Source organism: Drosophila biarmipes, unplaced genomic scaffold (genome assembly GCF_025231255.1).
Source record: "Drosophila biarmipes strain raj3 unplaced genomic scaffold, RU_DBia_V1.1 ptg000017l, whole genome shotgun sequence".
Taxonomy (NCBI): domain Eukaryota; kingdom Metazoa; phylum Arthropoda; class Insecta; order Diptera; family Drosophilidae; genus Drosophila; species Drosophila biarmipes.
In genome coordinates this window covers 1,228,355-1,253,804 of record NW_026114535.1, presented here as the reverse complement: position 1 = coordinate 1,253,804, position 25,450 = coordinate 1,228,355, and the positions used below count along the sequence as shown (strand labels likewise).

The 25,450-nt window shown below is 46.0% G+C and overlaps 1 protein-coding gene across 1 annotated transcript in view; it reads right to left on the bottom strand.

The window, feature by feature from the left end:
- Positions 1-5,151: 5,151 nt before the first annotated feature.
- Positions 5,152-25,450, bottom strand: part of LOC127012054 (uncharacterized) — a 37,380-nt gene continuing 17,081 nt past the window's right edge. Inside the window, exon 4 of the mRNA XM_050890236.1 lies at positions 5,152-5,815. Coding sequence (XP_050746193.1) covers positions 5,152-5,815 — 664 coding nt within the window. The remainder of the gene's footprint in view (positions 5,816-25,450) is intronic.

Here is a 25,450-nt window from a genome sequence, read left to right as displayed (position 1 = left end):
ATATCTTCGACCATGTGAGAGAGGCACGGTACATAAGCAGTTTGGACTTGAAGGACGGCTACTGGCAAATCACCCGGACTACGTAATGGAGGGAGAACATTCCACTCAGAGCAGGCAGTGAGGATGTCGCGACGTGGAAGATGTGGGTCCCGAAAGCTCTGCGAGAAGCGGTGATGAAAGAGAACCACGACTCACCGGCAGCTGGCCATGTAGGAAGCAGAACGACAATAGCACGTCTGGCAGCCCGGTACGACTGGCCAGGCATGCACCGAGACGCTCGAGCCCACGTAAAAGGATGCGAGACATATATCAGATTCAAAGCCAAATCAGATGCAGGCAGCTGGGAAAATGCTAACGCAGGTGCCAGAGAAACCGTGGGCTACAGTGTGCGCAGACTTCGTCGGACCCCTGCCGCGTTCAAAACACGGCAACCAAATGCTGCTGGTGCTGATAGACAGGTTCTCCTAGTGGACTGAATTTGTGCCGCTGCGGAGCGCGACGACCGAGTCCATAAAAAAAGCGTTCAGGGAGCGCATCATCGCAAAGTTTGGGGTCCCGAAGGTAGTCATAACGGATAACGGAGTACAGTTCAACAGCAAAATCTTCAAGAGTTTCCTGGCCGAGATGGAAGTCAAGCATCAGTTCACGGCTCCATATACCCCGCAAGAGAACCCGACAGAAAGAGCAAACAGGACCGTGAAGACGATGATAGCGCAGTTCACAGGGCAGGATCAGAGAAGCTGGGACGAGAAAGGGCCTGAGATTATGCTGGCAGTAAATACGAGTGTTTCGGATTCCACAGGATTAACGCTGGCGTTTATTACTCAAGGCAGAGAACCGAGACTGCCGAGCGCCTTATACGACAGAGAGACCTTGGGAACAGGACGACCCACTGAGACTCCAGGGGAGAAGGCCAACAAACTCGGGGAAATCTTCGAGATTGTAAGGCGGAATCTGGAGAGAGCCTCCCAGGATCAGGCTAGGCATTACAACCTAAGGAGGAGACAATGGACACCAGCTGTGGGGGACGTCGTGTGGGCCAAGGAACATCATTTGTCGAAGGCGGCCGAGGGGTTCGCAGCAAAGTTGGCCCTAAGATACGACGGACCTCACCAGGTCACGGATTTTGCGTCACCAGTAATCTGCAAAATACGGCACGTGAATACAAAAATAGAGAGGACCATCCACGTGAGCGAGCTGAAACAATAACAAACACAGAATACATACGAGCAGCCACAAGTAGATACGGTAGACAAAAGGCAACAGTAAAGGTCCAAGGATAGCTCCAAGGATACCCGAAGGACACGAGAAAAGGGGTCCAAGGATAGCTCCAAGGATACCCGAAGGACACGAGGAAAGGGGTCCAAGGATAGCTCCAAGGATACCCGAAGGACACGACGAAAGGGGTCCAAGGATAGCTCCAAGGATACCCAAAGGACACGAGGAAAAGGGTCCAAGGATAGCTCCAAGGATACCCGAAGGACACGAGGAAAGGGGTCCAAGGATAGCTCCAAGGATACCCTAAAGACACGAGGAAAAAGGTCCAAGGATAGCTCCAAGGATACCCAAAGGACGCGAGGAGAAGGGTCCAAGGATAGCTCCAAGGATGCCCAAAGGATGCTCAGGAATGAGGTGAGACTCCGAGGGTCACTCCTAGGATTCTTAAAGGACACAGATAAAACTCGAAGGATTCTCTACAAGGCACTACGATACCATCATATACAGTACAAGAAACACGTCAAGGATAACGAATGCGGAAAGGAACGAACCAAGGTCTACAAGGATCTGATTAGGACTGGCAGCAGCAGTCTGCCGAAGGAAGGGGGAAATCGGCACAGCTAGGAGAGCTGTACCGAAAGAGGCCAAGCATCACGGAGAAGAGCATCATGCCCAGACGAGGAGACGGGATCGCGGGCCGGATCGGAGTCCAAACCAGGAAGCACAGCTGCTGGAGTCTGAAATGACATGGTCGACAAAGGTAACCTGCCAAGAGAAAATAAGCTGATGAGCACATACAAGGAGTCGGGTGTGAGATCAGAGTACTTACGTAGCGGCAAGGAAAGTGGAAACGCCGGGCTGAGGGGTACAAAAAAAAACTAAACTCCGGCCGACAGGTGCACGGGCTTAAACAATTTGCAAATCACCATATAACAGGGAAGGTGGTGCCTCGATAGGCGGTCGATTGGCACTGGACGATAGTGCGATCGATGGGCACAAGAAAAATGGAAATATCGGTGATGAGGAACATCGCGGATAGCAAGTACTCTGAGTATCGATAGCTGATTCATATCGGTGCCCAGTGGGAACAGATGGAGGATCGGCGGGGGAGATTTGAAATTGCTATAAACAAGATGGAAAGCGTCGAGGGAACGTCGAGGGAGCAACGAGGAAGCACCGAGGGAACCGGAACGAGATGCGCCATGACTCAAAGGCTAGGATATACAAGAGAACGCCGGAGAGTGAGAGCCCTGATTTTTCTTAATCTTTCCCGAAGTAAGGGGGGAATGTGAGGAGTTGAAAAACTACACACAAATCCCAGCAGCAGATGGCCGGCCGATCACCAGGTACGCGGCGAATTCGCGTAGTGGCGGCGCGGCGGAGATCGAGGACGGAGAACGAGAGAGTTTGGAGATCGAGGGCGGAGAACGTGAGAGTTTGGAGAACGTGAGAGTTTGGAGAGGAAGAGAGTTTGGAGACAAGGGAGTTTGTAGAGCGAGAGAGTTTGGAGAGCAAGAGGGTTCGGAGACCAAGAGAGTTTGAAGACCAACAATGGAGAAAGAGGGAGCGGAGACTTGGCGGGCGGAGCGAGAGTGCCGTGTGCAAAAAGGAGTAACGGGACGCCGCCGGACTTTGGACGCGGCCGTGAACTTTGGACCGAAAAAGAAGGTGCCACATCTCGGCAGCGGTGCGGCACACAAACATGCCGCATGCGTCTCCGGGATCAGCAGGACGACAGCATCAGGCTGGACGGCGGCAGGAAGCAGTGCGTCAGGAACAAGAGGGTCAATCAGGAACCATTAACTGTGGACCCGGTGTGGAGAGTTTCGGCGGGACGTGTGCAAAAGGGAAATAACGGTTCCCAGAGGCCCTACATAAACCCGCGGAGGATTCAGTCGAGATCATTCGGTCGAGATCATTCAGTGGAGATCAGTTAGTAAAGAGCGAGCAGTCAATCGAGAGCATCAGTCAAGTACGATCATCAAGGGTTAAGACAAGGAATCGAACGAAAACCAACCAAGCAAGCTACGAGGGAGCCACACCAGGGCAAGTCATCGGAAGCAGCGCCGTGGGAGCCTACGAGGAGCAAGATTGTTACGTCGAGACGTTCGGGATTGGGATTACTAGGAATCTCCGAACTGAGGCACAGGTGGCTGAGGTCTAAGGAGGCACCACACGGCTAAGTTCTGTTCTGTCCTGCCGACGAAGTCCTGGCGTTACGCCTGGAGGGTCTACTAGACTTAGATTTGAAATCGTGAAATCAGCCAGAAGGGAGAGAAGTCCCGGAGCGGCGCGAAAGAACCCCGAGAGTAGCGAGCCAGAAGGGAGAGAAGTCCCGGAGCGGCGTAACAGAACCCCTAGAGTAGCCAGCCAGAAGGGAGAGAAGTCCCGGAGCGGCGCAACAGACCCCGAGAGTCACGAACCAGAAGGGAGAGAAGTCCCGGAGCGGCGCGACAGAACCCCGAGACTCACGAGCCAGAAGGGAGAGAAGTCCCGGATCGGCGTACGGCCACGAACCCAATACAGAAGTCACGCGACAGCCACCCTGTCAGGAGCAGTTCCAGCAAGCATGACACCACACCGCAACGGCCACGCAAGGAGGATCGAGCCCGCAGGAACGGCACGACCAGTACGCGAAAGGGTGAGGCTAGGGTGGAACGTTCGTTTACACGAGGCACAGAAGCGAAGTGAAAAGCGAGGCAGCTTCCTGGCGTTCTGACAGCGAGACAAGCAAATTTTAAAGCCAACTGCAGTTATACCCGCAATAAACCCACTCCGAACCCGAGAATTCTGTGCTTTCTCACTGAACTACTGGGCGGTCACGTTTATATAAATTTGGTGGAACAAACACACACAATCTACTGAGTTAGCCGCACAAATACCGTAGCGAGCAGAAACCAAAGAAATAAGTTCGTTACACACTCTCCGGCGTTCCCTTGTATATCCTAGCCCTTGAGTCATGGCGCATCTCGTTACGGTTCTCTCGGCGCTTCCTCGTTGCTTTCTCGACGTTCCCTCGACGTTTTCAACCTTGTTACGTTTCCACAGCGCCGGTCGTCCTCCGCATAGCATTTTTAAATCTCCCGCGCCGATCCTCCATCTGTTCCCACTGGGCACCGATACTAATCGGTTATCGATACCCAGAGGTCCTGCTCACGATATCGATATCGCAGGTGCGGCGTTGCCACTTGCTCGCCGCGATGTTCATCATCACCGATATTTCCATTTTTCTTGAGCCAAACGATCGCCACATCGTCCAGTACCAATCGACCGCCTATCGAGGCGCCCCTTCCCTGTTGTCTGGTGATTCTGCAAAATTTGTGACTTCCTTAGGTGAGTTTCATTTGCCTTTTCCCACTTTGCTCTCATCCTTTCTACGACTTTCCTTCACTCTTATCCTTCATTCGCCCTCAGCTGGCTGACCTGGCTCCACGCGGACCCCTTCAAAGGCGGGAGCGGAGAGGACTTAGCATTCGCTTCGCAGCGGGTAAGTAAGCTTGAGTTTTCTTTCTTTGCCTGCGCTCTAATCCTTTCCCTTCGTTTCACGTTGCTGCCACCATGTATGCACCATTCTTGTTTATGCTTTCAGCCGCGTCCCCGCCCCCTTCCATTTCTAAGCTTCTGTGTGTTCATTTTACAAGATTGTATTTCACGATTTCACCTCGGTCTGCTCCACAGTACCGGGCGTCGATGGTCGCGTACTCGGTGTCGGTGGGGTCCACAGTCCGGCCGGCCACGGGTCCTAGGATCCAGCGGGCTCACCCGAGGTCCCGTCTCCTCCCAGATCCGGGGCTCATCCGACGTCGCCTCCTCCGCGGGGCCCTCCGGCCACGTCCAGACGACCGTCTGTTGCCGCCACCTCACGCCTTCGGCCACGAACGTCCGCACGCTATGGGTCACGTGCGCCGCCGGGATGTCCGTTCGGACGTGGTGTCATACCGGGTCTCCGGGTTGGTACGGCGGCGTGTCCGGCCGCGGGTGCGACTCTGCCGCCGGCGGCCGTTCGAACCTCGGCGTGGGTGGCCGCGAGGGTCTCCATTGGGGAGATTCCCCGTAGTGCCTCGTCAGCGGTGGTGGTCTATCCGGTTGCGGCGTCGGTGGCGTATCCGGTTGCGGCGGTAGTGGCGACCGGGGAGAGAGCGTCTTGCCTTCCGGTGAGGGTGGTCGTGTCGGCGACCCCTCGTACCGCGGCGTAAGCGGCACCTTCGGCAGCCAGCCCGGAGGAGAGGCAGCCCGATCGTCGGCCTCCTCCTGGGGCGGTACCCACGGTTCGGCGACATACCTCGGGGTGGGTGGGTATGCCGGCTCCTCCCACAGCTGCTGCTCCTCCTCCTCGGCTCGTCGCAAACGGGCCTGCCAATCAGGGTCCTCCTCCATTTCTTTCAGCCGCGTTTCCTCCGTCCTCCTCCACGCCTCCAAGTTCAGCCGGAACTCCAGCGTGGCTGCTGTTACCTGCTCCTCCTGGCTGCGGGAAGTCCGTCGCCCGCAGGTGGCTCCTCGCTGACCCACTCGACCCTGGTTGTGCCGGTCGGGATACGGCCGTCTGTGGCGCTGGTGGCCTTCCAAAGCCGCCACCTCCTCTCCTCCAGCCGTGGATCTTCAACTCGACTTCGCTGTCGGAGCTGATCACCGGATCGGGCTCTCCTCGCCTCGAGATCTGCCGCGAGGTTCGGGTAGGCCGTGTGGTTGACTATCCTTGCCCCGGGCAAGACCTCTCAGACGGCTGGCGGGCAGCCATCGCTTTACGTGCGTCGCTCCTTGTCACTCTGGTGCTCATGGTGGTGTTCTAGCTAAATGACCGTCTGCCGCCGGCCGCTCCTTCCTCGACACCTCGGTTCTTCTTTGCTCGGTCCCGTTTTTTTTTCCAGCGTCCCTCCTTTTACTTTCCATTTTTACGGTACAGCTCTCTGTTCTGTGCCGTCTTTCCCCTTGCTTCGGCGAGCTATCGCTGGAAATTTTCCTATTAGTCATCTCTGAGCATTTGGACGTTCCGGTCTGATGGTTGTATCCTTTTCGTCCTGTTTTTACTGTTGCCTTTTGTCTAACGTATCTGCTTGTACCTGCTCGCTTGTGTTTTGTGTTTGTTATTGTTTCAGCTCGCTCACGTGAATGGTCCTCTCTTTTTTTGTGTTCATGTGCCGTATTTTGCAGATTACTGGTGACGCAAAATCCGTGATCTGGTGAGGTCTGTCGTATCTTGGGGCCAACTTTGCTGCGAATCCCTCGGCCGCCTTTGACAAATGATGTTCCTTGGCCCACACGACGTCCCCCACAGCTGGTGTCCATTGTCTCCTCCTTAGGTTGTAATGCCTAGCCTGATCCTGGTTCTCTCCAGATTCCGCCTTACAATCTCGAAGATTTCCCCGAGTTTGTTGGCCTTCTCCCCTGGAGTCTCAGTGGGTCGTCCTGTTCCCAAGGTCTCTCTGTCGTATAAGGCGCTCGGCAGTCTCGGTTCTCTGCCTTGAGTAATAAACGCCAGCGTTAATCCTGTGGAATCCGAAACACTCGTATTTACTGCCAGCATAATCTCAGGCCCTTTCTCGTCCCAGCTTCTCTGATCCTGCCCTGTGAACTGCGCTATCATCGTCTTCACGGTCCTGTTTGCTCTTTCTGTCGGGTTCTCTTGCGGGGTATATGGAGCCGTGAACTGATGCTTGACTTCCATCTCGGCCAGGAAACTCTTGAAGATTTTGCTGTTGAACTGTACTCCGTTATCCGTTATGACTACCTTCGGGACCCCAAACTTTGCGATGATGCGCTCCCTGAACGCTTTTTTTATGGACTCGGTCGTCGCGCTCCGCAGCGGCACAAATTCAGTCCACTAGGAGAACCTGTCTATCAGCACCAGCAGCATTTGGTTGCCGTGTTTTGAACGCGGCAGGGGTCCGACGAAGTCTGCGCACACTGTAGCCCACGGTTTCTCTGGCACCTGCGTTAGCATTTTCCCAGCTGCCTGCATCTGATTTGGCTTTGAATCTGATATATGTCTCGCATCCTTTTACGTGGGCTCGAGCGTCTCGGTGCATGCCTGGCCAGTCGTACCGGGCTGCCAGACGTGCTATTGTCGTTCTGCTTCCTACATGGCCAGCTGCCGGTGAGTCGTGGTTCTCTTTCAGCACCGCTTCTCGTAGAGCTTTAGAGACGCACATCTTCCACGTCGCGACATCCTCACTGCCTGCTCTGAGTGGAATGTTCTCCCTCCATTACGTAGTCCGGGTACTTTTGTGGCTGAGTCCTAATCTTTCCGCGCATGTCCTGAATCCAGCTGCATGCTGCGGAGGCTTCCGCCTCCGATGTCTCCTTGATCCCTCGCAGTGTTACTGGTAGTGGCTGCCTTGATAATGCGTCTGCCATCACATTGAATTGTCCCTGTCCTGTACGCTATTTCGAAGTACTGCTGCAACTCCAGGGCCCATCTGGCGATCCTTCCTGAAGGGCTCTCGATGCTGTTGAGCCACTTCAGTGACATCTGGTCGGTTACCACCTTGAAGTGGTACCCTTCCAGATATGGCTTAAGTTTCCGGATCGCCCAGACTATTGCCAAACACTGCTTCTCGGTCGTGGAGTAGTTTTTGTCAGCCCCATTAAGCGATCGGCTTGAGTAAGAGATCACCTTTTCGCCACGTTCGGTTTCCTGGGTCAAAATGGCCCCAATACCGGAATCACTTGCGTCCGTTTGCAGGACAAATAGTTTTTCAAAATCCGGGCACGCCAGCACAGGGTCTGCCACCAGCCTTGCCTTTACCTCTTCGAATGCCGAATGATGTTCTTGTGTCCACATCCACTTGTTGCCCTTGCGCAGCAGATCGTTGAGCGGCTTGACTATTTTTGCGAACTCAGGTACAAATATACCGATACCACGAAGATACTCCCAGGTTCTGTCGGAGCTCTCTTACTGTTGACGGCGGCTCTAATTCGGCAATGGTTGCTACCTTTTCCGGATCCGTGCCTATCCCGTCGCTTGACACTCTATGACCCAAATATAGCAGCTCCTTCTTGAAAAACTGGCCTTTTTCCGGGTTTAATCTCAGATTAGCATCTTTCAGTCGCCGGAATACATCTTTCAAGTTTGCCTTGTGCTCTTCTAGTGTGCGTCCGATCACTATGATATCGTTCTGGTACGCAAATGCGTGCGCCGACATCTCGGGACCAATTACCCGGTCCAACACCTGCTGGAAGGTCGCAGATGCCGAATGGAGTCCGAACGGCATTACTCTCCACTGGAATAAGCCCTTTCCCGGCACTGTAAATGCAGTGTACTGCCTGCTGCTTTCTTTCAGCGGGATTTGCCAGTAGCCGTCCTTCAGGTCCAAACTGCTTATGTACCGTGCCTCTCTCAGATGGTCGAGGATATAATTTAGGGTAGGCATCCTTTATCGATTTTGCTTTGATCTGCCTGAAGTCGACGCACAGTCTCCACTTGCACGTCTTTCTCCTAGCCATCACGATGGGAGAGCTGTATGGGCTGGTTGAGTGCTCTATGCATCCCATTTGGAGTAGCTCGTCCACCTTCGCATTGATCACCCCTTGAACTTTCGGAATCTTCGGGTAGTATCGCTGTTTTATTGGTTTGTCGTCCTTCATCGTTATTTGATGCTCTGCCATGTTCGACGTTCCTGTCATGGTTTTGAATCTGGCTAGCTCTGCCTCCAGGAACTTCGCTGTGTCGTCATACTCTGCTTCCTGTTGTACGACTGCTACCGATAGCCTCTCCTCAAACCACCCATTGTGTCGGTTCCTGGCCGGTATTCTTACCTCGTTTTCAGCGCACCTTATCTCGTTTCCGACTTGAGTTAGAAAGTGCCATCCTAACACCAATGAATCCACTACCCCTGGTAGTATCAACAGGTTCATGGTTAGTCGCTTGTTCTCGAATGCGATCTCCACCTCCAGCTGTTCATCGATTCCGCCGCTCCTTCCGTCTGCCAACCTAACTTGCCGCCGTGTCCTCGTAATCCTCCCGAGGGCAGCCAGGTTGTCCGCCAGTTCCTTGCTTATAAAGCTCGCTGTTGCCCCGGTGTCGATCGTGGCCATGTACGTGCCTCCCCCAATCGTCACCGCTGCGGACAACTGCTGCTCCTCCTCGATTAGCTTGCCCGTTAGTTTGGAGAGGTAGCATCTTGCGACCCCCGCTCGCCTCTCTGCGGCTGAGGTCGCTGGGCATTTCCCGCCTGCTGGCAGCACTCGACGCTCGTGAATGGTCCTCTCTTTTTTTGTGTTCATGTGCCGTATTTTTCAGATTACTGGTGACGCAAAATCCGTGATCTGGTGAGGTCTGTCGTATCTTGGGGCCAACTTTGCTGCGAATCCCTCGGCCGCCTTTGACAAATGATGTTCCTTGGCCCACACGACGTCCCCCACAGCTGGTGTCCATTGTCTCCTCCTTAGGTTGTAATGCCTAGCCTGATCCTGGTTCTCTCCAGATTCCGCCTTACAATCTCGAAGATTTCCCCGAGTTTGTTGGCCTTCTCCCCTGGAGTCTCAGTGGGTCGTCCTGTTCCCAAGGTCTCTCTGTCGTATAAGGCGCTCGGCAGTCTCGGTTCTCTGCCTTGAGTAATAAACGCCAGCGTTAATCCTGTGGAATCCGAAACACTCGTATTTACTGCCAGCATAATCTCAGGCCCTTTCTCGTCCCAGCTTCTCTGATCCTGCCCTGTGAACTGCGCTATCATCGTCTTCACGGTCCTGTTTGCTCTTTCTGTCGGGTTCTCTTGCGGGGTATATGGAGCCGTGAACTGATGCTTGACTTCCATCTCGGCCAGGAAACTCTTGAAGATTTTGCTGTTGAACTGTACTCCGTTATCCGTTATGACTACCTTCGGGACCCCAAACTTTGCGATGATGCGCTCCCTGAACGCTTTTTTTATGGACTCGGTCGTCGCGCTCCGCAGCGGCACAAATTCAGTCCACTAGGAGAACCTGTCTATCAGCACCAGCAGCATTTGGTTGCCGTGTTTTGAACGCGGCAGGGGTCCGACGAAGTCTGCGCACACTGTAGCCCACGGTTTCTCTGGCACCTGCGTTAGCATTTTCCCAGCTGCCTGCATCTGATTTGGCTTTGAATCTGATATATGTCTCGCATCCTTTTACGTGGGCTCGAGCGTCTCGGTGCATGCCTGGCCAGTCGTACCGGGCTGCCAGACGTGCTATTGTCGTTCTGCTTCCTACATGGCCAGCTGCCGGTGAGTCGTGGTTCTCTTTCAGCACCGCTTCTCGTAGAGCTTTAGAGACGCACATCTTCCACGTCGCGACATCCTCACTGCCTGCTCTGAGTGGAATGTTCTCCCTCCATTACGTAGTCCGGGTACTTTTGTGGCTGAGTCCTAATCTTTCCGCGCATGTCCTGAATCCAGCTGCATGCTGCGGAGGCTTCCGCCTCCGATGTCTCCTTGATCCCTCGCAGTGTTACTGGTAGTGGCTGCCTTGATAATGCGTCTGCCATCACATTGAATTGTCCCTGTCCTGTACGCTATTTCGAAGTACTGCTGCAACTCCAGGGCCCATCTGGCGATCCTTCCTGAAGGGCTCTCGATGCTGTTGAGCCACTTCAGTGACATCTGGTCGGTTACCACCTTGAAGTGGTACCCTTCCAGATATGGCTTAAGTTTCCGGATCGCCCAGACTATTGCCAAACACTGCTTCTCGGTCGTGGAGTAGTTTTTGTCAGCCCCATTAAGCGATCGGCTTGAGTAAGAGATCACCTTTTCGCCACGTTCGGTTTCCTGGGTCAAAATGGCCCCAATACCGGAATCACTTGCGTCCGTTTGCAGGACAAATAGTTTTTCAAAATCCGGGCACGCCAGCACAGGGTCTGCCACCAGCCTTGCCTTTACCTCTTCGAATGCCGAATGATGTTCTTGTGTCCACATCCACTTGTTGCCCTTGCGCAGCAGATCGTTGAGCGGCTTGACTATTTTTGCGAACTCAGGTACAAATATACCGATACCACGAAGATACTCCCAGGTTCTGTCGGAGCTCTCTTACTGTTGACGGCGGCTCTAATTCGGCAATGGTTGCTACCTTTTCCGGATCCGTGCCTATCCCGTCGCTTGACACTCTATGACCCAAATATAGCAGCTCCTTCTTGAAAAACTGGCCTTTTTCCGGGTTTAATCTCAGATTAGCATCTTTCAGTCGCCGGAATACATCTTTCAAGTTTGCCTTGTGCTCTTCTAGTGTGCGTCCGATCACTATGATATCGTTCTGGTACGCAAATGCGTGCGCCGACATCTCGGGACCAATTACCCGGTCCAACACCTGCTGGAAGGTCGCAGATGCCGAATGGAGTCCGAACGGCATTACTCTCCACTGGAATAAGCCCTTTCCCGGCACTGTAAATGCAGTGTACTGCCTGCTGCTTTCTTTCAGCGGGATTTGCCAGTAGCCGTCCTTCAGGTCCAAACTGCTTATGTACCGTGCCTCTCTCAGATGGTCGAGGATATAATTTAGGGTAGGCATCCTTTATCGATTTTGCTTTGATCTGCCTGAAGTCGACGCACAGTCTCCACTTGCACGTCTTTCTCCTAGCCATCACGATGGGAGAGCTGTATGGGCTGGTTGAGTGCTCTATGCATCCCATTTGGAGTAGCTCGTCCACCTTCGCATTGATCACCCCTTGAACTTTCGGAATCTTCGGGTAGTATCGCTGTTTTATTGGTTTGTCGTCCTTCATCGTTATTTGATGCTCTGCCATGTTCGACGTTCCTGTCATGGTTTTGAATCTGGCTAGCTCTGCCTCCAGGAACTTCGCTGTGTCGTCATACTCTGCTTCCTGTTGTACGACTGCTACCGATAGCCTCTCCTCAAACCACCCATTGTGTCGGTTCCTGGCCGGTATTCTCACCTCGTGTTCAGCGCACCTTATCTCGTTTCCGACTTGAGTTAGAAAGTGCCATCCTAACACCAATGAATCCACTACCCCTGGTAGTATCAACAGGTTCATGGTTAGTCGCTTGTTCTCGAATGCGATCTCCACCTCCAGCTGTTCATCGATTCCGCCGCTCCTTCCGTCTGCCAACCTAACTTGCCGCCGTGTCCTCGTAATCCTCCCGAGGGCAGCCAGGTTGTCCGCCAGTTCCTTGCTTATAAAGCTCGCTGTTGCCCCGGTGTCGATCGTGGCCATGTACGTGCCTCCCCCAATCGTCACCGCTGCGGACAACTGCTGCTCCTCCTCGATTAGCTTGCCCGTTAGTTTGGAGAGGTAGCATCTTGCGACCCCCGCTCGCCTCTCTGCGGCTGAGGTCGCTGGGCATTTCCCGCCTGCTGGCAGCACTCGACGCTCCTGACGACACCTACGCTCCCGCACACCCAGCAGAAAAACAGGCGTTGGAGTCGACATCCTCGTGCCCAGTGTCCGTGGCCGCCGCACCTCCGGCAGGCCTCATGGGGATCTGCAATGTGTGTCGTTCCCGGCGGCCTCTGTGTTGTGTTTCGCGGTCTCCACACCGTGTTCGCTGGTTGTATCTGATGTTGCTGTTGTGGCGTCCATTGGCCTCCTCGTGGTGCTCCTGTTGCCTGCTGTCGTGGGACTCGTTGCGGCGGTGAAAACTGGTCATCTCTCCGTGTCTCCTGGCTATCTGTCTCCTCGCATCTTCTGCACGTGACCTGCGTTGGTGGTGACGACTTTGCCTTTGATAACTTGTTTTCTTGGGCGAACCCTTCCCGCTCCTTTTCCAGTTCTTCGTATTCATCGGCTAATAGCATAAACGTGTCCAGGTCCGGCACTTTGTACGCCCTTAAGAAGATCCTTAGGCTTGGGGTGCAGTTTTCCTTTATGATCTTTAAGGTGTCTTTCGCAGAATAGTTTAGTGGCCTCGACATCGTCTGCATATCGATCATGTAGTCTTTAAATGACTCACTGAAACCCTGCTTTCGTTGCCTGACCTGATCCGACAGCCTTGTAAAGAAATCTCTCGGCAGAAAGTAGAGATGGAAGCTCTCAATGAACTCGGCCCAGGTTTTCCATTGTTTATTGTTGGCGATAAACCACTTCAACGCCCTTTCTTTCAGCAACTCCGGCATTGCTCGGGGGATCATGTCTAGGCCTAAACCGTAGGTGTTGGCGGACCATTCCACTTGTTCCAGGAACTCGAACGGTTTCTTCGCCCCGTCGAACCTGAATTACCACTCGCGGACTTGTTTAGCGACCCTTGCATAATCCTCCTGGCTGTGTCTAGAGGTCAGCACTGTTGTCTTCCTGTCCTGGCTTGATTCTCTCCTGTGAGCCTCCCTTTGCATGTTGTCGACGCTCCAGGTTGCTACTAGGTTATCCCCTTCAGCGTTAGTTAGCGTGATACTCGGGCCGGTTCTGTCGTAATACATGGCTTCCAACTCAGCCCAGATGTCGGCAAGTTGTGGGTCGTTCTCTGTTTCGGAGTAATACTCCGACAATGTCCTCCTCAAGTCCTCTAATCTGCCGTCCAGGGCGACATTAAGCCTTTGTGCGACATGGGCGAAGTCCTCCTTCTTAAGGCGGTAAATCCACTTCTTTCCCATTCTGTTTCTTTTGCTTTCACCGCTGGGATAATCACGTTTTGGGCGCCAGATGTAACGAACTTATTTCTTTGGTTTTTGCTCGCTACGATACTTTTGCGGCTAGCTCAGTAGATTGTGTGTATTCGTCCCACCAAATTTATATAAACGTGACCGCCCAGTAGTTCAGTGAGAAAGCACAGAATTCTCGGGTTCGGTGTGGGTTTATTGCGGGTATAACTGCAATCGGCTTTAAAATTTGCTTGTCTCGCTGTCTCCGACGGTGTGGGTCGTCTTGTCGCTCCTCGAAGATCCTTGATCGCTGCTTGCTCCTGACGTGATTGGCTCGATTCAGACTCGGTATGGGGTCAGCCGTGCGGGCTTAGGGAAGCGTCACCGTTCTCAGACTAGGGTGAACAGACTGACGAGCTCTCCAGGATCATTCCTCTCGATACCCAACCGCCTGTCCCTTGCTCCGTCCCGGATGGTCCCACGGGCTTCCGCTCAGATCGTGCGGACAGTCAAGGCAGAACGCCAGGAAGCTGCCTCGCTTCTGGCTCGTGACTCTCGGGGTCTGTTCCGCCGCTCCGGGACTTCTCTCCCTTCTGGCTGGCTACTCTAGGGGTTCTGTTACGCCGCTCCGGGACTTCTCTCCCTTCTGGCTGATTTCACGATTTCAAATCTAAGTCTAGTAGACCCTCCAGGCGTAACGCCAGGACTTCGTCGGCAGGACAGAACAGAACTTAGCCGTGTGGTGCCTCCTTAGACCTCAGCCACCTGTGCCTCAGTTCGGAGATTCCTAGTAATCCCAATCCCGAACGTCTCGACGTGACAATCTTGCTCCTCGTAGGCTCCCACGGCGCTGCTTCCGATGTCTTGCCCTGGTGTGGCTCCCTCGTAGCTTGCTTGGTTGGTTTTCGTTCGATTCCTTGTCTTAACCCTTGATGATCGTACTTGACTGATGCTCTCGATTGACTGCTCGCTCTTTACTAACTGATCTCCACTGAATGATCTCAACTGAATGATCTCGACCGAATGATCTCGACTGAATCCTCCGCGGGTTTATGTAGGGCCTCTGGGAACCGTTATTTCCCTTTTGCACACGTCCCGCCGAAACTCTCCACACCGGGTCCACAGTTAATGGTTCCTGATTAACCCTCTTGTCCCTGACGCACTGCTTCCCGCCGCCGTCCAGCCTGATGCTGTCGTCCTGCTGATCCCGGAGACGCATGCGGCATGTTTGTGTGCCGCACCGCTGCCGAGATGTGGCACCTTCATTTTCGGTCCAAAGTTCACGGCCGCGTCCAAAGTCCGGCGGCGTCCCGTTACTCCTTTTTGCACACGGCACTCTCGCTCCGCCCGCCAAGTCTCCGCTCCCTCTTTCTCCATTGTTGGTCTTCAAACTCTCTTGGTCTCCGAACCCTCTTGCTCTCCAAACTCTCTCGCTCTCCAAACTTCCTAGTCTCCAAACTTGGGAGAGAGAGCAGAGACTTGACAGGCGGAGCGAGAGTGCCGTGTGCAAAAGGGAGTAACGGGACGCCGCCGGACTTTGGACGCGGCCGTGAACTTTGGACCGAGAAAGAAGGTGCCACATCTCGGCAGCGGTGCGGCACACATAGATGCCGCATGCGTCTCCGGGATCAGCGGGACGGCAGCTCAGGATGGACGTCGGCCGTGTGCAACAGGGGAATAATGGTTCCCGGAGGCCCTATATAAACCCGCAGGGCACTGGCAGTGGGATCAATCATTCGAGATCAGTGAGCCGATTACGGTCAGTTGAGCACGATCAGTCGATTACGACCAGTCGAAGAGTTAAGACAAGCAGTCTACTTTGGCGTGTCCCGGCGAGAGCCCAGTCCGCCAAGTGGAGTTAAGCATATCCTGCCGCGATTAGTCAGAAGGGAAAGAAGTCCCGGAGCGGTACAACCGAACCCCGGGAGTTAAAAGCCAGAAGGGAGAGTAGTCCCGGAGAGGCGCGTCAAAACTCCGAGAGTAACGAGCCAGAAAGGAGAGAAGTCCCGGAGCGGCGCGAAGGAACCCCGAGAGTAACGAGCCAAAAGGGAGAAAAGTCCCGGATCGGCGTACGGCCACGAACCCAATACAGAAGTCACGCGACGTACAGCCACCCTGTCAGGAGCAGTTCGCAGGACTCCGCCACCAGCAAGCAGGACACCACACCAAAACTGCCACGCAAGGAAACTGTCACGTAAGCGAAAGGGTGAGGCTAGGGTGGAACGTTCATTTACACGAGCCGTAGAAGCAAAGTGATGAGCGCGGCAACTTCTGGCGTTCCGCCTTGACTGTCCGCACGATCTGAGTGGAAGCCCCCGTGGACCATCCGGGACAGAGCAAGGGACAGGCGGTCGTGTGTCGAGAGGAGTGATCCTGGAGAACTCGTCACTCTGTTCACCCTAGTCTGAGAACGGTGACGCTTCCCTAAGCCCGCACGGCTGAGCAGTCACCGAGCCAAACGCGTCAGGAACAAGCAGCGGACAAGGATCTTCAGGGAGCTACAAAACTGGAACACCGTGTCAACGAGTCGAGCGAACATGGAGACAACCCGAGCCGTCGGAGACAGCGAGCCAATTATAAAGCCGACTGCAGTTATATCCGCAATAACACACACAATCTACTGAGCTAGCTGAACAAATACCGTAGCGCGCAGAAAGCAAACAAATCAGTTCATTACAATATCTAAATCGTTTCCTCTGAATATTTAAATGTCCATCTTAATCATTGAGTATTCTTTGGAATTTTTCTACACTTTTTGTTATATCTATTGAGTACTCTTTCTTATTTCAAAAACAACAAAACTTATCAACTGACATTTTAAATATAAAATAAATAATAAAAGAACGGTATTTATGTGTAATACACAATAATTAATAAAACCTCTTCTGCGTTTTTACGACGTGAAAATGGACTGCTTCGAAGTATCGTTCCAACTATTTGTATCTTATCAGAACGAATGATTGCTGCGGGTTTTCTTAAATTTTAATTTATGAAATTGTTAAGATTTTTCAATTTATCAAAAAGCTCTTTTAATGTACTCCATTTGCGTTACCATTTTTATTACTTTACTTTGCAACTCTGATACTCTTTTATTTCGTAGTTGAAATGATTTAGTTATAGTTTCCATTTGTTGTGATTTCGCTTCGTTAATTCTCTCATTTCTCATCTACATAAAATTGAATAGCCAAGTCATTTCCATTAATTGGTTTTGAACAGTTTTTTATTCTTTTTTTCTGAACATTTATGTGACCATCAGTATTTAGATTTAAACCTGTAAGACTCTCAACTTCCTTTTTGAGAAGTGAGGAAAAATCTTTATCATTTGAAAAGTGACCAAACTTGTTAATAGACATTTTACTTTTAAACAAAATAAGAACATGTTTTCCATTTAATTAATATATTATTTTTGGTACACGCAATTCTTCTATTATTGAAAGAATTTACTTAGTATGGTTATTATTACCAGCAGCTCTTGATGCCATTAAGAGTTGCAATCTTTCAAGTTCATTAACATTATCCCAATATACATAATTTGGTGGTAATTTTTGTAGTCTCATATACCCAGAACCAGTATATTCTTCATTTACTGAAGACGACGATATTAATGGTTTAACAATTGAAGAATATTTTTTAGATGGATGGACATCTGGTTGATAGTTTCCTTGGTGTGCACTTGTTTCAACTAAAATATTTTTATATGATTCTAAATCGTTCTTAGTATAATCCTTAGGACTTTTATGAAAAATTAAAGAGTCTAAACCAGGTGATAGAGTCCATAAATTTCCACTTCCCAATTCCATTACATTTTTTTTAATTTTAAGTGTACTTTTACCCAACATTAGAATATTATTTCCTTCCCTTGGTCCATAACTATTATCTAAAATCTTTTCTTGTTTTAACTGATTAATGTTGATATTATACTTCACCCCGGTTTCTTCATATACACTTTCATTTAAATCATTTATATGAGACTGTTGTGAAACATCAGATCATCTATAAGAGATTGATGAGAAATGCCAGATTCATCTATATGAGAGTGTTCTGAGTTAACATCAACAAAAGCATCACTCTCACTATCACTTTCAATTACTCTCTCCTGTACCCTTTTATTACTTTTAGGTACTCCTATTTTCTCTTCCTTGAACTTAGTCTTAACATTGCGTGTATCATTAATATATTTTTTTATCTTATTTAATATTTTAATTTCACTTACTAATTCATGTAAAGGTTCTGTAACAGGTTTAATTCCTCCAAATTTGATACGTTCTCATTTTTTATTTGCTTCAATTAATCAAATTTTCTTTTTAATCAATTCCTACTTTTCGTCAACTGTTCTAAAAGATTTTGCTTCATTGTTGTAGTTTTTTCTGATACTCATGTGCTACTGGGGAAAAACGTAGTATAATCAAAATATTTATAACAAAGTGTTTTGAGTTTAATGAATTTTTTTTTTTATTTGAGAAAATAAGTACATTAATAATATTAAAAATTAATACATTTTAAGCTTTATTTAATTCTAAATAGAGGTTGTTATCATAACAGATTATCTTTTATATATTCAATGGTCGAATAATCTAAAGTCGAGTATCGTTCCGGCAAGTACAGCATATTCTCTTCAAGTTCAAGAGCGAGGGCCATTCCAAAGCTGGTTTTTTACGTTGAGCTCGTCGAATAGGGTAGCGCACATCCGATTTCATCTTCGTCTTTGTTAAGAGAGGTTTTGGTAGGTTACCATTAAAATCCTTGAGTACCTTCATCATTTCCGGGTTGACCATTTGTAGTTGTTTCTTCATCTAGTTGCTTCTTCTTCTTCTTGTTTGTAGTTGTTGTAGCTGTTGAAGTTGTTGTGTGAAGCTGTTTTTACTGTTTTTGTTGTTTTTTAGCAGTTTATTGTTATTGTTTTTTTGTTTGTAGTTGTTTTAACTGTTTTTTCTTGTTATTGTTTTTTGTTTTATTTAGCAGTTTGCGAGATGATTTAGATTAAAACTTTCAACTTAAAACTTTTAGGTTGAGACTGTTTACAGGGTGTTATTTTAAATGTGAGTTCAAATAATTTTTGATCGAGTTTTTATACCCTAAGGTAAACTTTTCCCCCTTTTTCTATCTCATTCTTGATTTAGAATTGACCAATCATAGCAGCGAATAGCATGTAAAATAGGGTGAGTTTCAAGAATCATAGAGAAATCACTTAACCATAACGAAAAAGTTAGGGAGGGATAGAGAGTAAGAATTGGAGGGACAGGTGTCCACAGTTGGTATTATTAAAGGTTTGCTTTCTCTCATAGTTATAGTTAATATTATTCCCCAAGTGTTTAACAACATTTTTTGGGGGTTGTAAATTTCCAAAACTATCAAAATAATGCATACTTTTTTATTTTTGTTGTAAGCTACCCAATGGGTACCATTTGATGAACTATCATCCAGGTTTATAATTCCCCACTCTTCTCTCCAAGAAGATTTTGGTAGGGAGTCTCTCATAAATACACCTGTGGAATACACTTTTGAGCAAAATTCAAATTTTCAACATTTGAAAGCGGTTTTTTAGGTAGCTTAATAGTCAGTTTTTTGGATTTCCTCTAAATGGATTGAGATATAATCCATAACCTTTTCTATAAGATTTTAGAAACATACCTTCACCCACCTTAATACTTTCTATTTTTGTATTATGTCGTTTACTCTCTTCTAATTGTTTTTTTTTTTTCCTATATTTGCATTATTAATAATTTTAACAATGGCTGCACCGTCAGAGGCAAGACTACCTAATGCACTTAGTGCAGTCAAAATGGGTACAATAGGTAAAAACCACCAATTTTTGGTACATTTATGACACGAGGAATCTTAATTTTTTTTTTGTTTCTACCAATGGATTTACTTATTGCTTTACGCGCAACCTTGATTGCACTCATTAGATATAGTGGTTTCTGAGTTTTCAATGCCCGTATTCCTGTTTGGATAAAATTTGAAAAACTCTTTACCTTTGATCTCTTCTACTTACACTTTCTATTTTTTCTCTTTTTCACACCCGTTCCGAATTTCTTTTTTGTTTTCATAATATTAGTCACCAAGTATGCTGCTGTTTTCTCTGCAATAGTACTACGGTTCCTGGCTCACTAGGTAATAAATTATGTGAAAAAAGGGGGTGGGGGTGACCCTAATTAGTCACGCGTGGTTGCACACAGGTGTCATAATGACATAATTAGCATAATTAAGTAATAAAAGTGTGGTATAAAGGGGGCGGGGTTGACCGTTAGGTAGCACACAGGTGTTATAATGACCTAATTAGGGTGGTGTGTTTTGTCATTTCTTGTCTTGGCTTTTCTCACCCCAAAGGTGTGTGCGTGTGAAGGGTGTTTTGTCATGCGTACAATTTGTGGTTGTTTCGAGTGGTCATTTTCTGTCTATTCAATTAGGGTGATATTCGTTCATGTAACCTGTCTTCAGTTTTAGACCGCTTTAGATGGGGGATGTAGTGTGAAACAAGCGTTTGTTCGTGGTGTTTGAGAACCTCCCCCAATCTTTAGCGAGCATAAGGTGGGAAAGATAGTTCGATAACCTCTCCCCCAAGTGTGAGTATTAGATGTGGGAGGGAGTGTGAAACAAGCGTTTATTAAATGTTTCAACTCTATAGAGGCTCCTATGAGAATATACACAATTAGACATTTTATTTAGTCAAATACAAGTTAAACTAGTTTTAACTCCCCTCAAATTTTTGAGGGATATTAGACCGCATTAGATGGGAGATGTGGTGTGAAAAAAGCGTTTGTTCGATTTGTTCGAGAACCTCTCCCAATTGTGAGCATTAGATGGGAAAGTGAACGTGAATATCTAAAGTATGTTGCTTCTAACTTTTATTAAGTTAAGGGGAGGGTAATCTTAAATGTGGATGTGGTGGTGATGGTTCCTAGCAGAATATACTCAAAAACAAATGAGATCGTTTATTTAGTTTAGTGGATATAAATCGTTGTATTAAACTTAGAAAACAGATGTTAAATAATGCGACAGCTGAAAAATAATTCGGTATAATAAGAAAAATAATTCGGTATAATAAGATTGTTAATAGAATCCGACATTTCCTAAACTTCTTTTCTCGACTGTCAAATTGTGAATGAAGGAATGAATGGTGAAAAGTTGTTGTTCTTAGAAGTTTTCTTTTGTGTAAAAGTTTTAGATTTTATGAGCATTGTTGAGTGGGCAGACACCATATCGAGCATGTAATGAACAATATGGGAAGTGGTTTCCATCTATTATTTTTAGAGAGGGACATCCAATTTCATAAATGTTAATTACATCATCAATTTTTAAAAATTTTTGTAGGAATAACCTTTTTTGATATCCTTTTTAAATTATTTCGTTTTCCTCCTATTTATTTCCCTAATTACATTTGTGTTTCTTTGAAAAAGTATACTCCATCGTTCCAATAAATTGTATGATGTTTTTTTGTTAACCAAGTAGCTGCTTTCCTACATTTTTTATTCAATTATTTTATATGAGAAAATTAGAGTTAAGATTGTTTCGTTTTTGAATACGATTCCAATTTCTTTAGAATAAATTTATTATTATTTCCTTGAAATCCTTGTACATCAATTGCAACAATGTCTTCACTCATGATTGATTGATTGTTAGACAATCCGCTGAACTAGGTCATTCAACGTATCATATTCAACTAAACGATCATGTATCAGCACGCAATAAACTTGAATATTTTCGATTGCGGGCTTGCCAAGTTCAATTGAAATCTTAACATCAATAGGTCCCGATTTAACCATTTCATCTTGATATGATAAGTCTATTACGATAATAGGAAATTTAGCTTTAAACTCTGCAGGTGATAGTAAAGAAGATTCACTTAGATTATAGTACCTAGTTTGAAACTTGCAATACATTTCATATAGGTGAGCAAATCGTTCTTTCTCAAAGTCCAAATTCAAGTCATCGTAGGGATAAGTTTCAGAGTTTAAGTAGAACTTTAGATTTCTTAAATTCCTTGTAATCAGATGGTGGTTATATTTAAATGCAATTAAAGCAAATCGTGGACGTTCACGGTTAGCAGCTAATTTAACATTCCAAACATGATGTGTTCCGTGACTTAGTATAGGATTAATGTATGTATCCCAACTGCGGAATGCAATCGGTAGATTGGATCCACTTTTTATAATAACATACATTTTAATTTTCGTTGAATCGCTGGGTGTTATATGAGGAATTTTTCATGTAATATTAGTCATATTAAGATGATATTTTCCGACTCTTTGTGCATTCTCAATTTTATCTTCCTCAAGTATATAATTTAAATTTTTTGATATCAATAGTACTAGTTCATGTTTACAATGTAATAAAACTTTTTTGAAATCTTCAGCAAATCCAAGTGGATTTTAAGGGGTATTGAAAAGTTAAAGTGATTTGTTAAATTGAAATCGGGTCCTCCACTTCATCCAGAATTGTAAAAACTCTTGCTTTTAAATTGATTTAAAGAAACAACGTTTTTATTGTAGAAGTAATACCACTAAACCTGCTTCTATCTATCTCAACACCATTTATTTCATAGCGTATTTCATCTAAAAAGTATGCCATGCAATTATTTTTCATCCTCCCAAAAACATTTTGAGTTTCAACCGCTCCCCCTTCCTTGATTAGGGTAATATCTCCTTGAAAATTTAGAAGACTCTCATGGGGGAGTACATATAAATCTTGATTTTGAATTGTAATTCTTCTCTCATCATTCGGTTTAAATGATTGTTGATACGGTAAATAACTGTGATATACTTTCCTCGATATACTATCATCAGCGAAAGGTTTTTCTCGTACTGCCAATATTTCATTCAACACCATAACTTTAGTTAAACTCTTACTTTGAAGCCCAGTGATTTAAGAATTAACTCGTTTTTTAATGTAAGTGTGTGTCTTTTTACTTTCGATCCCCTTCCTATAACTTTATGTTTTAAAGTGTGCTGATGATGGAAAATATCACCTCTTTTATTATGTATAATCATTGTATTAATTTTAAATGTAAACGAATTGTATCGTTTTCGCCGCGTTAATTAATAAGTTCACCGTTCTGATCAGTTATGTGTATAGAGAGTGTACTTATTTCTCTAGTGTTGACTGGTAAGTAAATGAGATTGTGTGGTGTGATGTTCATTATATAGCCCAGTGGAACATTAATTCCGATTTCGTATAATGAAAGATCTTGTCTACTATCAATATATGATACGCTCAGAATATTACATACTTAGCGTATTGTGTTTATTTTTAAAATATTGACAGGTTGGTCCGATATATATGTTTTTTTCAGGTCGGGGTAGATTATTTTTTTATTGAAACCAAGCAATTGTCCAATGGAATTGCTTCCATTAAAATAAATAGGTTCCTTGGTAGTTATAATATAAACTTTAAGTGTGTTATTATAACTTTCCATTCGAAATGTTTTCTCAAAATCATAATCTTTTAGTTTATTTTTTAAAAAATTATAAATATCATTGAGTTCATATGATTCTATGGGGAGTTGAATAACTTTATCACCAATATGAAATAGATTATTAATTTTATCAACATTGGGTATAGAGTTGCACATATGAAAGTCAATGAGTGTACACTCATAGTCACCATTCGTCAGTTCAATGGGTGGGAAATAAGTAATCATCATCATCATCTTGTTTAAACATTATAATCATATTCGTTTTGGAATGTGAGTATATGTTTGACATAGGTAAAAAAATCTATATTTTTATGACGTCCCATACAAAACTATGAGCGAATGTTGTTTTGTTTTTCACAAGCGACATCATCAAAATAGAGTTTTCTATAGCCTTAGCGGGCGGTAAAACTTCATAATTTTGTGAGAGTGTATAATGTCCCATACCTTTTATGGGTTTAATTAGTTTCTCTAAGTACTCATACTTTGGTTGATATAAACTCTTTGAGAACACATATATATTCTCAATTTTAGGTCCGTTTGGACTTTCAATAAGACTGAGCATAACATTTGTTTTTCCACAGTTTGACGGACCGACAACCAATGCTCTTATTGTATTGGGTAATAAAGAACTATGTCGCGGAACTGAATTTTTAAATTATTGATCACCACCCTCGATATTTCTAACACAGATTTCTTGTTTTTGACATATTCAACGAATATTCATGTGTGTAATGTAGTTCATTCGATGAGAAATGCTCCTTGATTAAACATTTTATAAAATGGGTAAAAGTTTTTATAATTTTTGCAGTCAGAGTTCAAACTTGAAACGAGGTAGTGGTATTATCAACAAAATAATTAACACACTTTCATTTGAAGAACATATTCCTGGCTATAATTTTTGTGGACCTGGAACAAAGGTTGGAGCGCGGTGATCGTGGGATAAATCAATTGGGTAAAACTTGTAGAGTACATGATATTGCATTTTCACAAAAGACTGATGCAGTATTAATAAATAAAGCGTGGGAACGTGTTGGATCAAAAGATAGTAGTATTGCACAGAAAAGAGAAGCATACTTGGTGACAAATATTATGAAAACGAAAAAGAAATTCGGAATGGGTGTGAAGAAGGGAACAAAGAGAAAGTGTAAGTAAAGGAGATCAAAGGTAAAGAGTTTTTCAAATGTTATCTAAACAGGAATACGGGCATTGAAAACTCAGAAACCACTAGATCTAGTGAGTGCAATCAAGGTTGCGCGTAAAGCAGTCAGTAAATCAATTGGTAGAAATAAAAAAAAAAAGATTTCTCGTGTCATAAATGTACCAAAAATTGGTGGTTTTTTACCTATTGTACCCGTTTCGACTGCACTAAGTGCATTAGGTAGTCTTGCCTCTGGTAGTGCAGCCATTGTTAAAACTATTAATAATGCAAATATAGGAAAAAAACAATTAGAAGAGAGTAAACGACATAATACAAAAATAGAAAGTAAATTCCACATTTCCCAGGTGTATTTATGAGAGACTCACTACCAAAATCTCCTTGGAGAGAAGAGTCCGGAATTATAAACCTAGATGATAGTTCATCAAATGTACCATTTTGGGTTTGCTTACAACAAAAATAAAAAAGTATACATCATTTTGATAGTTTTGGAAATTTACAACCCCCAAAAGAAGTTGTTAAACACTTGGGGAATAATATTAACTATAACTATGAGAGAAAGCAAACCTTTAATAATACCAACTGTGGACACCTGTCCCTCCAATTCTTACTCTCTATCCCTCCCCAACTTTTTCGTTATGGTTAAGTGATTTCTCTATGATTCTTGAAACTCACCCTATTTTACATGCTATTCGCTGCTATGATTGGTCAATTCTAAATCAAGAATGAGATAGAAAAAGGGGGAAAAGTTTACCTTAGGGTATAAAAACTCGATCAAAAATTATTTGAACTCACATTTAAAATAACACCCTGTAAACAGTCTCAACCTAAAAGTTTTAAGTTGAAAGTTTTAATCTAAATCATCTCGCAAACTGCTAAATAAAACAAAAAACAATAACAAGAAAAAACAGTTAAAACAACTACAAACAAAAAAACAATAACAATAAACTGCTAAAAAACAACAAAAACAGTTAAAACAGCTTCACACAACAACTTCAACAGCTACAACAACTACAAACAAGAAGAAGAAGAAGCAACTAGATGAAGAAACAACTACAAATGGTCAACCCGGAAATGATGAAGGTACTCAAGAATTTTAATGGTAACCCACCAAAACCTCTCTTAACAAAGACGAAGATGAAATCGGATGTGCGCTACCCTATTCGACGAGCTCAACG